The sequence below is a fragment of the Protomyctophum bolini genome (assembly GCF_963924005.1).
Source record: "Protomyctophum bolini genome assembly, chromosome: 4".
Taxonomy (NCBI): domain Eukaryota; kingdom Metazoa; phylum Chordata; class Actinopteri; order Myctophiformes; family Myctophidae; genus Protomyctophum; species Protomyctophum bolini.
The window spans coordinates 12,296,388-12,311,373 of record NC_137865.1 but is presented as its reverse complement, the minus strand read 5'-3'; the positions used below and the strand labels follow the sequence as shown (position 1 = coordinate 12,311,373).

Sequence of the window (14,986 nt, the reverse complement as noted above, 5' to 3'; positions counted from 1 at the left end):
TTGGGTATGTAGTTTTTTTGGGTGAACTAGTCCTTTAAGGTGAAAGACTATAGTGTTTTATACTGCACTGTCCTGAAGGTCCTTTGTCCCTAAACCCAGTATGTCATAACAGATCACACTGATGCCGTCGGGATAAGGTTATGGTTTTGTCCTTCAAAGATGCTCTGTGAACACTTGTTGTACCTCTGACTGTGTGTGTGAATCGTAAAGTTGTGTACAAGCAGCAGCCTGTACCTCTCTGCACCAATGTATGTCACCAAGAGAAATTAGCTCTTCGAAAAGCTCTTCTGTTGCCTTTGTGCTCCTTCTGTGAGGTCCTGCCGTTCCTCTATTATACTGTGTGTGTCTGTGTGTCTGTGTGTGCGCACGTGCGTGCGTGTCTGTTCCAGTGTCACTAAGACCAATGCATAGTCCGTTCACCCAACTCACAAAGTAAAATAATTCTGTTTCTTTCGTCATCTCGGTGTGATTCTCAGCTTGTGTAACTGAACGTGAGATCCCACCGACGCAGATTAAACCTCAGCGTCCGTGTCCATGACCCACAGAGAAAGATGAAACGCAAATGGACGGTGAAATCGGGGAGACATTTTGCACTAAGCAAGATCATCCTTTTTCCTTTTTCTCTCCCCCCCCCCTTTTCAGCTCATGTATTCACAGCTTAGCGCGCAGCTTAGCCTGCCCACTAATGAATCCAAGCTCCAGGTAGACCGAGAGAGCAAGACCCTGTATCTCATTACAAATAACTACCTCCTCCGTCCTTGCTGCAGGCATGTGCTGGGAAGGCAGAGAAGCTCAATTCGAGGCAGAAAATCCCCCAGGCAGAATCGTATTGGTGTTGCTGCTTCCCATCAGCAGTTTTACACCCCCACTCCCCCCCACCCCCCAAACTCGGTGAACAATCCAACAAAAGCCGGGCAGCTTAAGTGCCATGAAGTTCATTGCGAAGTTCCTTTGTTAATGAAATTGCCATTAAGAATAGATCCTTCTATTGTCTCTCACTTTATGTTTGTACTCGTTGAGTTTCGGGCTCGGAGGTTCCTGTGCAATTAGTGCTATAGCGTGGTATTTGGGAGGCCTCCTTATTGAACCTAATCCTATACCCAGAACACTCTGGACGGTACAGTAAGTGTACAGTAACTTGAGTTCTCATTCTGCCCAGATGTCTTTGGCGGAGCATTCAGATGTTGACACACAGGGAAATCCTTAGTGTTCATTTGATCCATTTGGAATTCTGGGAATGTATACAAATGGAACCCTTGCCATCCATTTGGTTCCATTTGTACACTCCCAGAGTTAAGTTACACGTTGAGGATTTCACAGTGTAATGTGCAACCGCACCATCATTTAATTCAATAATACAAGACAACGGCTGCGTTGTCCCTCTGATCTCCCCACACCGGTTTGATACGAGACACTCCAGTGGGGCTTTCTTTATGCATTTCAGGATGAATTTCTATTCATGCTATGTTGCTCACAGTGGCTAAGTTAGAAGTTATGATGTTCATAGCTATTGAATTATGCACCACGTGTCATCAGACATGTGAGAACAGCAAAGTTAATCGTCCATATCGTTCAGACAATGAAAGGTTGTCACCCACAGCATGGCTGTTTGACCCGGAGGAGAGAAGAGTGGAGCTGGAGCCGACTCTGTGTGTGTGTGTGTGTGTGTGTGTGTGTGTGTGTGTGTGTGTGTGTGTGTGTGTGTGCGTGTGCGTGTGTACGTATGTACTCTGTACAGCTGAGTGCTGTACATCACTGACTTTGCTCATGACAGAAACAGCCTTGGAAACGAAGGCGAGCAGGCATGCAGGAAAATGCCTCTTAGTATAATCACAAAAGCATGGGCGGAATGATAAAGGCTTTGCCGCTTGCTCGTCCTTTGCTGACATCTAAACGGCCGTGTTTTCACTTCACTTTTTTTGCTGCCCGGCGCGTGAGTTGTTTGTTGCAGATGTGGGCGTGATGCGGAGGTACAGTAGGGAGGGTTCATTTGCGGGACACAGCGGTACAGGACTACAGGGCACCATGCCGTCTCTACAGGGCACCATGCCGTCTCTGCAGGGCACCATGCCGTCTCTACAGGGCACCATGCCGTCTCTACAGGGCACCATGCCGTCTCTGCAGGGCACCATGCCGTCTCTACAGGGCACCATGCCGTCTCTACAGGGCACCATGCCGTCTCTGCAGGGCACCATGCCGTCTCTGCAGGGCACCATGCCGTCTCTGCAGGGCACCATGCCGTCTCTACAGGGCACCATGCCGTCTCTACAGGGCACCATGCCGTCTCTGCAGGGCACCATGCCGTCTCTGCAGGGCACCATGCCGTCTCTACAGGGCACCATGCCGTCTCTACAGGGCACCATGACGTCTCTACAGGGCACCATGCCGTCTCTGCAGGGCACCATGCCGTCTCTGCAGGGCGGAGATCATGAAGGACACAGCGGTACAGGACTACAGGGCACCATGCCGTCTCTACAGGGCACCATGCCGTCTCTGCAGGGCGGAGATCATGAAGCATGGCAGTATGAGGCTTCAGGAGGGACAAAACACAGATGCTGCCTGGATGCCCTTTTGAAACATAGACACACACAACACACACTGACACTCTCTTACACTCTGTTTTAACACTGAGGAGGATGCCCTTTTAAAGACACAAACACACACACACACGCGCGCGCGCACATGCACGCGCGCGCACACACACACACACACACACACACACACACACACACACACACACACACAGTGTGGAGGGAGGGAATGCTTCATCATTTTATAGCTGCGTGCATGCAAATGACTGCATTGTTAGACCAATGGAGTTGGATAATATCAGACGACTTGTAGTGACTTGTGTGCTTATGTCCTTGCCACTTCTGGCTGCAACTGTATATAGTATGTTGGTGCTGCGGGGAACATTTCGGCCTTGTGCGACCTTACTGGAATGTTCTAAATGGGACAGAGCGACGCCTCTCTTTCCGCCGGCACTAAAACCCGTGTAGTGCCGTCCACCATCATGTGGCTCAAGTGTCTTCCTCCTTCTCCCATCTTCACTTAAATCCCCATGGCTTTAACTCTCGCCCTTGCGAGGGCAAGTGGGGTGGCGGCCTGGCTGGGCGGAAAGCCCCCATCCTCCTACATCTGTCTCTCTTGGCCAGTATCGTGGCCAAGGTCCTGGAGGTCTTCCAATTTAATTTTGAAGCGTGAGCTCTGGTGTGTGTGTGTGTGTGTGTGTGTGTGTGTGTGTGTGTGTGTGTGTGTGTGTGTGTGTGTGTGTGTGTGTGTGTGTGTGTGTGTGTGTGTGTGTGTGTGCGTGTGCGTGCATGCACGTGTGTGCGCATGGCAAATCAACTTCCTCCTGAAAGGATTTACATGTTTTTAAGAAGGAGGGGGCAGCTCCGGAGAGCAGGCAGGCAGGCAGACAGGTGGCTGAATTTGCATATGGTCAAAACGGATCCCGGCTCAGCTGAGCCTGGGAAATCCTCCCAGGCCTATACGAGATGCCTCTGGAGGGCTAATGACTGATGTCTCTGTGAGAGAATCCCTTTTGAGGCGAGGAGAGCTCCTCTTCAGGAACAGGCAGCTGGAGGAGGACTGATAAATGCAGCAGGCAAAGCTCGAGCTAAGTTTCCCTCTTTAACGTGAGAGTGCAGGGAACGGCCATGTCTAATGGGTTTCTTCAGTCTTATATACATGAGAATCCCATCGAGTTGGCTGTGGTTTCAGCATGAATTAGGCTGAAGACAAAGCAGATGTCTTTTATTTCCCCTTTTTTGGCTGTTTCAGCACAGTTAGAACTAGCTGACTGCTGAGTGTCTGTGGTTGTGAGAGATGGATTCGACAAATACAAACAAATATTTAGTTCAGCATACTTCTACAACACAAACACAAAGTTATTGTGTGGTGGCAGACAGTATGCAAATATGCAAATCAACAACATTACAGTTTGCTTTGCTGACAAATGCAAGGTTTGAATTGGAAGGCAATGTACTAGGTCTGTGTACATTGTCTGTGTTTGTGTGAGTGAATGCGTGTGAGGGTGGATGTGTCCATCTCATCTTTCTCTGTGAATCTTTAATACCGGTACATTATTAACTCTTTAAATTCACGTTATGTCAATTACTATATCGGCACTAAGTTGCACAATAATGCTCTTGTGGCTAAAGTTAGGGGAAAATCTGATCTGATCATGACGGATCAGACTGGTTTCAACATCCAGTCATTTTGTTGTGTTGCTGCTATTCTTCAACCTCTTCTTGCTCTTCTCTTTTACAGTGTCCTACTTCGGAGACAGCTACTGCAGAATACAGTCCGTCCAAGATGTCTCCACCTTCCAGCTGTCCGTGCAGTTTAAGACCAGCCGACGGAGCGGACTGCTCCTATTGGCTGCCGGCATGGAAGACTACCTGTTTCTGGAACTCCAAAATGGGAAGTTACAGGTCAGTAGAAAACTACACAGCCTGTGGAACGTTCCGCATTACAATGTCACTGCGCAAAAAGCTTGGAATACGGATGTGTATATTACAGGAAACTCCCGTTAATCTTTCCAACAAACTCCCGTAAACCCGAATTGTACCATCACACCTGTATATTACCGTATATTACATGCATGTATATGCCCACTAAACTTGAGGTTTACGGGCAAGTTCCCGTAATTTCCCAACACAACAACCGCTCTGGCGCTCTCCATGGTTTTGACAAAACGCACAATGTTCTGAGGTCTTTCTGATTGTCCGGTGATCCCGATTGGAACATTGTCGCTTTCTAGAGCAAGGATGGCCTCATTTTAGCTCGCTAGCCTGCCACTGACGCTAATTATTTAGCATCTAAAACCGGACGCGCATCACACTAAAACCAAGTAGATCCGGGTCAGCAGTCAAGCGTTGGCACTTGCGTCCACCAGGTGGCAGTGATACGGTTTTAAATCCAAAGTGCTTTCCAGTCCGTTCAGAGAGAGTTGAAAAGATGATAAATCACAAAATAGCTAAAAAAAAAAAAAAAAAAACACACGTTAATGGAAGCAAACACATTAACAGAAACCAATTTCAAAAGCAGGCAGCTTAAAACTGAGAAAGTAGTCCATGGAGGCACTGATAAGTCGATTCAATCATGCCATGTTATGTCTATCAATAATAGATAGTTAGATGTGCACTTCAGCAATAAACAGACATAATCACTTTCCTGTGAAGCACTTTCCCTGTAACTCTTACAAATTTAAGCCTCGGGCAGTATTATGGTCTAGTCTCTGAGCAACATAAAAAAACACTTTTTTTCAACAAATTTTCCCATGCTCATAAAACAGTTGTACATGAACATATGTACAGTAGCGGCCGTAAGATACTAATGTATAGCTTCAATACAACAAAATCATTCACTGCAGACCATATAACATTAACATTTGCAACAGTTTTAAACTGTCATCTCATGGAAGTGTGTTATACAGTAATCCTCTTGTGACTGAAGTTAATTACTAGCAGAGGCTATTAGCGTAAAGAAAATACCTCCTCAATCTACTCGGGTGGGAAAGTCTGATACTGTGGCATAATTAGCCTGTATTATTTTACATGGAAAAGCAGCTCCACGTGCGCCGCATGGGGTATTTGGGCCGGTACAGTATAGCAAATGAGTTTCCCCATTTGGTGCACGCATCCGCCTGGGTGACAGCAAACTGCTGCGCATGGGGGGTCAGATCAGCATATGGAATGAATTCTGTACTGGCCATATATGGAGCGTGTCATGAGTGTTCCAGAAAATGATATATACAACAGTGTATATTTATCATGTCACATGCTTTAAAATATTCAAAGTGGTAGAAAATGTATAGGGTGAATCAATGGCAGACTAGCATGATGAAAAAGCTGTCTTATACTGTAAACTCCATTGATTTGTTCTTCACTGTTGTTTCACATACATCAGATATGAAATATAACTGTGGGGACTGAGGGGAGTTTTAGTGTCTCTCCTTTAAAAAAGGGTGTGTGTGTGTGTGTGTGCGTGCGTGCGTGGGGGGGGGGGGGGGGGTATATCCCACATTTCTAATGGAATGGAGCTCAGACAGCAGCTATTGTAAATCTCTTTTCATTTATCCAGACCAAACACAGGAAAACACCTCTTGATGCAGTGGTGGAAAAAGTACTCGTATGTTTTACTTAAGTAAAAGTATCAATACCCCAATGTAGAAATACACTAGTACAAAAGTATTGGTATCAAAATATACTTAAAGTACAAAAGTAAAAGTAACCATTATTCAGTATTATGCAAGTTTTCAAATGTATACAAATCTTTTGAAAATCAGCAGATCTACAAGCTCACAATGCGTCGCATCACAATGCATTTTGAGCTTGTAGATCGGCTATTTTCAAATGGCCTAAATGAAGTGGCTAATGTATGTTTTGTAATACAAATCAAAATTTACAAAATAACAAGTAACTAAAGTTTTCAAATAAATGTAGTGGAGAAAAAGTATTTGGATCTGAGATATATGGAGTAGAGTTAAAAGTATTGGAAATTGGAAATTATCCAGTAAAGTAAAAGTATCTCAAAATGTTACTTAAGTAACAGTACTTGAGTCAATGTATATATACTTTTCACCACTGCCTACAGTACCAGACATCCTAAATAAGCAGTACAACAGATGTTGGGCTATAGGGAGGGGTGTGTGTGTCTTCATTGTGATTGATTGTATTATTCATCACGTCAAACATTTGAGCACTCTTACAGTATCTGCATGTGACAGATCCCATTTAGGTGTCCTTCTGAAGATGTGCTAAATTGCTTTGCTGTGGTGTCTTCGCTGTCTTCTGCCTGAATGGAACGAGGACTGTGACGTTTTAATTCAATAAGTAATTGTTTCACAACGTCTGAGAGCAGTGAGGGGGAGAATTTGCATCACACTGTATGTGCTGTTGTAAAAAAAAAGGGGAAATGCGTCAGCGTCTACATTGATAATTAAGCAAGGTCTCATACATATGAGGAGAAAGTATGGACTTCATGACCTTGTTCCTTTGTTTCTACTTTGATCTAAGTGCAGGGAAGCATAATGTATGATCTCATGAAAAATGATGCATTATTAAATTATTAGTCATAGAGTACATTCCTTTTTTAAGAGACACTTTCATCTGACATTTCAAAGTATACATTCATCTTAAACGAATGCTGTTCCCACAGTCTTGAAGAGCGTGGATGATATATGAACACAGAACAGGGTGGTGGTAGCCTTGATGTTGCAGAGGCCGCTTTTTGAGCAGACATGCCAGTTCAATGCACATGAACAACTAGGAAAATATTGTTGTGGAAAAGAAGTTAATGAAAATAATCTCCCTTCTCAATAACTGAGGTACCCATGAGCATGGCACTGCAGGAGGAGCAAGCTCCAATTCCCAGGAGTATTTCTGTAAAAGACTAAGAGAGATTAAAAATCTATAAATCTCTCTAGTTTTTCATGATATAAAGTAACATTTTCAGAGCTGTTCAAACTAATTGAACTTTTTCAATTCGGTAACTTTCAACGGCATAAGGGTACATTTTCTGGTTCAGAGCACTTAACATTTTCACTCCAGGTGAAATAAAGCTTGCTGGAGTAAAAGGGATCAATGTGATGTAAATCAATAAATTCAGCCTCCATCTCTTTGTTAATGGAAAGGCTACAGAAAATGTTTTTGATTCACCAGCGCGATAACACACGATACGTAAATCCTACCTTTATAGACTTATAACATTAAGCTATGGAAATACATAACTCACTTGTTACTGTAGCATAATATATAATAGAAGGCCTTTTTGTGTGGAGTTCTCCCCGTGTCCCCTAGGGTAGATACCCTCACAAAAACATGCCGTAATCCTGGTCTCTAAAAAACTACCTCCCCCTGGCCAGCCGGGGCGCCTGATGGAGGGGAAAGGAACTGGTCGCAATAACGTGTCCCTTCCACGCGCTACGTCCGGCCGGGGAAATTCCCCTCTGTCAGGTGAAAAGAAGCAGCTTGGACTCCTCATGCATAGAAGGAGGCATGAGGTCAGTCCGCTGCCTCCCCAGGTTGGCAGAGGAAGTGTAGCGCCCAGGATTACATTAGATAATTGGCACTGGGTGAAAAGAAAACTGGGTTACAAAATCGTGGGATAAAATTTAAAAAAAAAGAAAGCCTTGCAGAGTTTGAATTAATTAGGATGTATTCTTCTTGTCTTCCTGCAGGTGCGGATAAACATGGGAGATGGTGACATGACCCTGAGTTCCTCCCAGGGAGTCCAGCTGAACAACCTGATGGAGCACAAAGTGTCCATCACACTGCAGGATTCCAAAATCACCATGACGATCGATGACCTCTTCTCCACAGACACCCCTGTCTCTGGAGGGGAGGAGGAGCTTAACATAGATCTGGGAGTCTGGTTGGGTGGTACGGGGGAGCTCGACACCCCCTACCTCAGCACCGCCATCCCGCCGTTCCGAGGCTGCATGACCGACGTCAAGTTTGAGTCCCACAGTTTTGACATCCTGAAATCGGCGCTGACGGACTGCCACGACACAAAGGAATCTTGCAGCGCCGAATTTGAGGCTGGCGATGGAGAGGCGACCAGTTTCATCAGCCCAGATTCCTTTGTGTCCTTTCCTACATGGAGCGGCACCAGTGGAGCTGGGAGGGTCCTCGAGTTTCTGATGAAGACCACCATTGAAGACGCGCTGCTTGTTTTCCACCCCGGCAGAGACACAGATTTTGTCGCTGTTGGTGTAACAAGCGGCTTCCTCAAAGGTGTTATAGATCTTGGCACCGGCATGGAGGTGCTGGACAACACCCAGGTACAGCTGGACGATGACCAGTGGCACAGAGTCAGGATCCAGATTGACCAGAGTTCCTTTCAGATTAACGTGGACAGCCAGGCTGCCTCCCTCCCTCTCGACAGTGCAGATAGACTGGATCTGGTCGGGAATCTTTACCTGGGAGGGATCCAGGCAAAAATGAAGGAAGTGTTCCGTGACACCTACCTGGACCGCATGGAAGAAGAGATAACGTCAGAGTCATTTATCGGTTGCTTTGGAGAAATAAAGGTCAACCAGAAGGACAGAAGTCTGCAGGACGCGTTGGTCACCAAGGACGTTCACGTCAAATGCGAGGGAGAAGACTATGACTACTCAACTTATTATGATGTAGAGGCAACTACCACGCCTGCTCCTGTCCGAATCAGATATGTTGACGTAGACCCCAATGAGCGACACTGCTACCCGACAGACGACGTGCCCGAGTTGTTCCGGAATGTAACAAAACTGCTTGAGATCACCCCCTTGCTGGTACCTGAGGGAGGTGAGGTTTTTCTAGATATCAACCACCTGAGCCCCACCTTTGACCTAAATGCTGCAGAAATCCGCCAGTCACAGATCATCTTTACTCTCCAGAGTGATCCCTGGTACGGTCTGCTTGACATGAACATCAACAGTAAGCGTACACAGAAGTTTACCCTCCTCGATGTGGTCAATAAGAAAATCAAATATCTACACGATGGAAATGAGAGATACGGAGACCAGATCCAGTTGGAGGTCACAGTCCACAGTAACGACTATCTTCCCGAATGTCTGAAAACTCCCCGTCAGTACATTCTCCCAGTTGAAATCATCCCAGTCAATGACATGCCCCAACTTAGCGGCGGGGACATCTCCATCACGGAAAACGGGAGGACCCGCCTGAGCCCCAACTTGATCAAAATAGTGGATTCTGACACACGCTGCGATGAATTGGTGGTGACCGTAACCTCCGAGCCTTCAGCGGAAGTTGGGTACCTTGAAAATGTTAAGCAGCCAGGGAGAAGCATCACAGAGTTCACCTGCAGGCAGTTGAAAGATGGAAACATCTACTTTGTACACAGAGGTGGTAGCGGGGCTGGGATGACAATGGAAGTATCAGACGGACAATCTGTAAGCCAGTCCACCACATTTAAGTTGGCTGTCACACAGCCACACATGACAATTGTGACCAACACTGGCCTTCTCTTGTCTCAGGGTAGCAACTCCTCTATGAGCATTCAACACTTGGCTGTCATTTCTCATCCCCGTAACGGGGATGTCGTGTACAACATCACACAACCCCTGAGATTTGGAGAACTGCAGCTTCTCACTGGCAACAACATGGTCAAGCAAGTGACAGCTTTTCATCAGTCCGATTTAGAGCAGGAGCGCCTCAGGTATGTCAGCACGGACTCCAGTGACCAGGAGGACACCGTGACTGAGCGCATACAGTTTGATGTTCACCTGGGTCAGTTCTCTCTCTGGAACAACGTCTTCTTAGTCAAGATCATGCCCGCGCCGGTAAAAGTTTCAAACCTGGTTCCCTTAGACATGAAGGGAGAGGAACAGAAGGCAATCAAACTGACAGAGCTTGAGGCCGAAGTGAAAGGGAAAAACCCAGACCCCCAAACTGTTAAGTATGTAGTTCTGAAGCCACCAACACTGGGTGTACTGCAGGTGTCAGGCAGAGAGCTGGGCGAGGATGGCAGCTTCACGCAGGAGGACCTCAGGGCTGGTCATCTTACATACAGAGTCCTTATGCGCAGAGCTGTAGACAGTGAGGACCAGTTTCAGTTCAGAGTATTTACAGGGGACGAGTACTCTCCCATCTACACCTTCCCAATCAACATCCTTGCAGATATCAATGCTCCTGTTTTGACAAATGAGGTGCTCGTAATTTTGCAAGGAGGGGAGGGAACCATTAGCAAAGATCATCTCTGGACCCTATCCCCAATGTCTACTGATTTTGTGTACCGGGTCATACAAGATCCAAAGTATGGCCGTCTCATGAGGGAATCCCCGGAGGGGCAGACAAGATTTGAGGGCGCAATCAAGCTATTCAGCAATGAAGACATTGAGTTGGACAGACTTATCTACAAACACGATGGCACTCAGACAAGCAGCGACGAGTTCCACTTCATGGTATCGGATCAGGCAGGAGGAGGGAGTTCAGGAGCCCTGAGTGGCATTTTCAAAATCTCCATGCAATCCAAGAATGAGCATGCACCTGTGAGAGTCATGGACAGAGTCTTCAACGTGGTGCGACACGGTCAGCGCCTGCTGACCACTGATGTCATCCAGTATAAGGATGACGACCCAGGCTTCAACGACACCCAGATCGTCTACGCCCGCGAGGGGATCCTCTCGGGTAACATCGTGTCCGCCTCCGACCCCTCGCTGCCCCTGTACCGGTTCACCCAGGCCGACCTGAAGGACAACAATGTACTGTTTGTGCATCACGGTGCCGACCGCGAACGCTTCCAGCTCCAGGTGTCCGACGGCTACCACAAGGCCACGGCGCTCCTTGAGATCCAAGCCGGGGACCCCTACTTGCACGTGGTAAACAACACGATGGTGGTGATGGACCACGGTGCCACCAAGACCCTGAACACCTCCCTGCTCAGTGCCGAGTCCAACGCGGACATCCGGAGCGACGGAGAGATCGTGTTTGAGGTGACGACACCTCCGAGCGACGGCAGGATCATTGTGAGCGGCATCGAGAGGTCGCAGTTCTCCCTGGAAGACCTGCAAAAGGGAGTCGTGTCGTATGAACATAACTACGAGAGTCTGCGGTCCAAGGATTCCTTCGGTTTCACTGTCCGTGCACAGGGCTATTCTGAGGAAGGAACATTCAAGATCAAAATATTCAAGCAGGGCTACTTCTCAGAACCAGAGGTGGTGAATAATAGAGTTATCATCTCATATGACGGGGAGCACACAGTGATCAACCAGTTCAATCTCAAGGTAATGTTTACAGGCACTATAAATTGAAGTAATTAGACCGTTAGATCATTATACAGTATTTAAATTGTTAATCTAGTTTGGTATAATTTACGTAAAGATTTCTCAATCAACAGTCTACCATACTATTTGTTTTCATTATTGAATTCGTAGGCCTATTTTGTCAATATAAATCAAAGCTTTTTTCATCTGTTCTCATCATAATCATCTTCAGACATTATTTGTTTTTGTAAGGCAGAGTTTATTTTCACTTCATGAAGTATTTTCACATGACTCAATCAAACAGGCAGACTTTATTTGGTAATCCTTTCCCTTAATGTTTGTTACACCACATGAAAGCAGGACTGAGTATTACTGTACTGTCCCTGTTGCTTATAATCTAGTTTATATACTAAATTACACTCCATTAAGTGTGGAAAAAAGGCTCTGAGTATACCCTGAGGGATGCATCTGAACCCCGCTGTAATTTATAAGACGAGCCTGTCTTCACTTAATCTCCAAAGCCAATTAATGGAGTTTAAATTCCCACTCTATAATAAGCATGAGTCAGCTTGAAAAGTAATGAGAAACATTTTTGTAGAGAAATTTGTATTACTTTATTATTATTATTATTATTATTTAACTTTTCTTTAATCATTCAAGGCTTTTTCAGTATTTTCAGACTTGAGAAAGTACCTAGACAGCCGAGTAGCCTACAGACGCACCACATGCATTATTGAAAGGAGTGTTGCACAAAGGCCTTTATAAAGTGTCAGAATATTGACGTTGCTGTTGGCAGCTCGTCCAGTCAATGTATTTCTTTACTTTACGATGGAAAGTTTCATATGCCTCTGAAGGAATGTCGGATGGAAACATGACTGCTAAACATTACATCCAGAGAACAGTCACCAGGGAAGCCGTCCAAACTTTCACAAAGCCTGCTGGATGCTGTCAATCTGCATGTGAATAAAAGGAGGGAGGCAAGGGAGTTCAATATGTTCCACCTCCAGTGGTGTAAAGATACTAAGTACATTTGGTACAATTTGGAGTATTTTCAGCTTGAGCTTGTAGATCTGCTATTTTCAAATGAGAAATGGGACATTCTGCATAATGAATGACTACTGACAGACAGACAGACAGACAGACAGACAGACAGACAGACAGACAGACACATGAACAGATACAGTACATGCTATACCTTTCATTGATGGTGTCTATATTAGAAGCATGATTATATTAACATGAATATGAACCTCCCCTGGCTGTACTGTGTGTGTTTCAGGTGGAGCAGGCAGACATCCTGCCGTCTGAGATGGTGTTCAGCATCAAGGAGCCTCCCCGCCTGGGCCACGTTGTCATGTTGACCAACGACAGCGAGAGCACGGCCGCTCCCTCGCTCAACTACATCCACTCCTTCACCCAGGACGACATAGACCAGGGACGCATCCTGTATGTGTCCACGTCCATCCTGGTATGTGTCCTCATACAGTATGTAAAAAATGCCTCTGGTTACATCCCATGGATGTTGCAACATTGTTCATTGCTGTCTGGTGGAAACCTTGTATCTGCAATGTTTCATCTTTTTATGTTTTTTCATGAATTGTAAATGACAGTGTTGTGTAAAAGTACCGAAAACAGGAGATTTACAAGCTTTTGTTGGTTACAACTTGATGTAGATCTGCTGTCTGTGGGTTTTATGAAGAAAAAATGTAGCTTGTGACTGAATATAGGTTAATACTAGTTTGGGACATACTGTAGGCCTACAGGTTTCAGCCCGACAGCGACTGTCTATATTAAAAATCTATATAGGAAAGGAACATGTGCGTCTTAAGAGGTCATCATCTCACTAAGTAACTCAGTGCTGTGGCACCCTAGGGTGCCTTGACTCAAGTCCAGGGGTGCCTCAAAATACTTTGGTAATATTGGGAATATATATCACTTTACTTGGTGCATTCTTCTTCAGTCTACGGTACACCAAAGTCTCTTCATCTCTAACAATTATTTTCAAGATCAAGATTTACTCATGACATGCTGACATGCGGTGCTATAAAGTAACAGTGTAATTCAGGGGTGCCGTGGCCATGGATGGGTTATTTACAGGGGGTGACATGAGCCAAAAATGTTTGAGAACTTTGCCAGACTGTTGCCCCTACGCAATTTTCAAATGCAATACAGTCTGGAGAATGGAAGATCTTAACTCTTGAGAGCGTAAAATGAAACCAAATGGACCTGTACGGTTTCATTTTACTCTCTCGATAGTTTTAGAGAAGGAGGAGAGACCCGCACACCGCCACTTTCTGGTTCAAGAGGTTTATTTTGATAAGAGTAGCAACGTTTCGGCCTTTCGGCCTTCTTCAGGTATCTCAAGAGTTAAATTGTTAAACATCTGCATTACTTAATTTACAAGAAGTCTACACAATTAGAGAATGTAATTGCTATTTTGATCAGCCTTTGCCTGTTCTCTCTCTTATTATGGTACCAACATCAATACAACATGGAATTGTGGACAAAATCTTATTCAATGACAACTAAATATTCTTTAGTTTTGGGTATGCGAGGCCAGATCTCATCAAATGGTGGTCCGTGGCTCAAACGGCGAATAAATAATGGGCCTTGATATGAAAAAGGTTGAAAACCACTGAACTAAACCAAACCCGTCCTCCTCCAACCTGCAGGGAAACGATGCCTTCCGCGTGGACGTGAGCAACGGCTTCACGTCGGTGGACGACCTGGTGGCGTCGGTCAGCGTGGTGCCTCGTCTGATCCCGTTCCACGGCGTCAACTTCACCGTGAGGGAGGGCGGGGGAATGTCCGTCACCGCCGACGTCCTCAACATCTCGCACCCCTTCTACAGCGCGGCCAACGTGGAGTTCATCGTGGAGGAGCCGCCGCAGCACGGCGACCTCCGCTACCTGGACGGAGACGGGGACGAGCTGACCTTCTTCACCTGGGAGGAGGTAAGGAAGGAAGGAAGTGGCAGACCAAGTGTTTGCTGTACGTCAGTGTTGATTTTGACGCCACATTTTGATGTAGTCTTTTGAACAAAATTCCATTTAGTTTTAGTCTAGTAGTAGATTTTTGTCGATGCAAATGTATTTTTAGCTTGCCGTTTCCAGGAATTACATTTTGGGCAGGCAAGAATTACATTTTGGGCAGGCAAGATGTGTTAATTGTCGTCTCTTACAATCGTAGCACTGAAGGTTTTCAAAGAGATACCTGCCAGACGAGTAGCCTAGGATACAAAGGCTAAAATGTGTTTACATAATAAATGGGTGATTG

At 45.7% G+C, this 14,986-nt stretch overlaps 1 protein-coding gene across 1 annotated transcript in view; it reads left to right on the top strand.

The window, feature by feature from the left end:
• The window catches only part of cspg4 (chondroitin sulfate proteoglycan 4), a 101,198-nt gene that overhangs the window by 51,531 nt on the left and 34,681 nt on the right, over positions 1-14,986 (top strand). The window contains exons 2-5 of the mRNA XM_080762589.1: positions 4,273-4,436; positions 8,186-11,731; positions 12,990-13,178; positions 14,383-14,664. Of these exons, the coding sequence (XP_080618715.1) occupies positions 4,273-4,436; positions 8,186-11,731; positions 12,990-13,178; positions 14,383-14,664 (4,181 nt within the window). The remainder of the gene's footprint in view (positions 1-4,272; positions 4,437-8,185; positions 11,732-12,989; positions 13,179-14,382; positions 14,665-14,986) is intronic.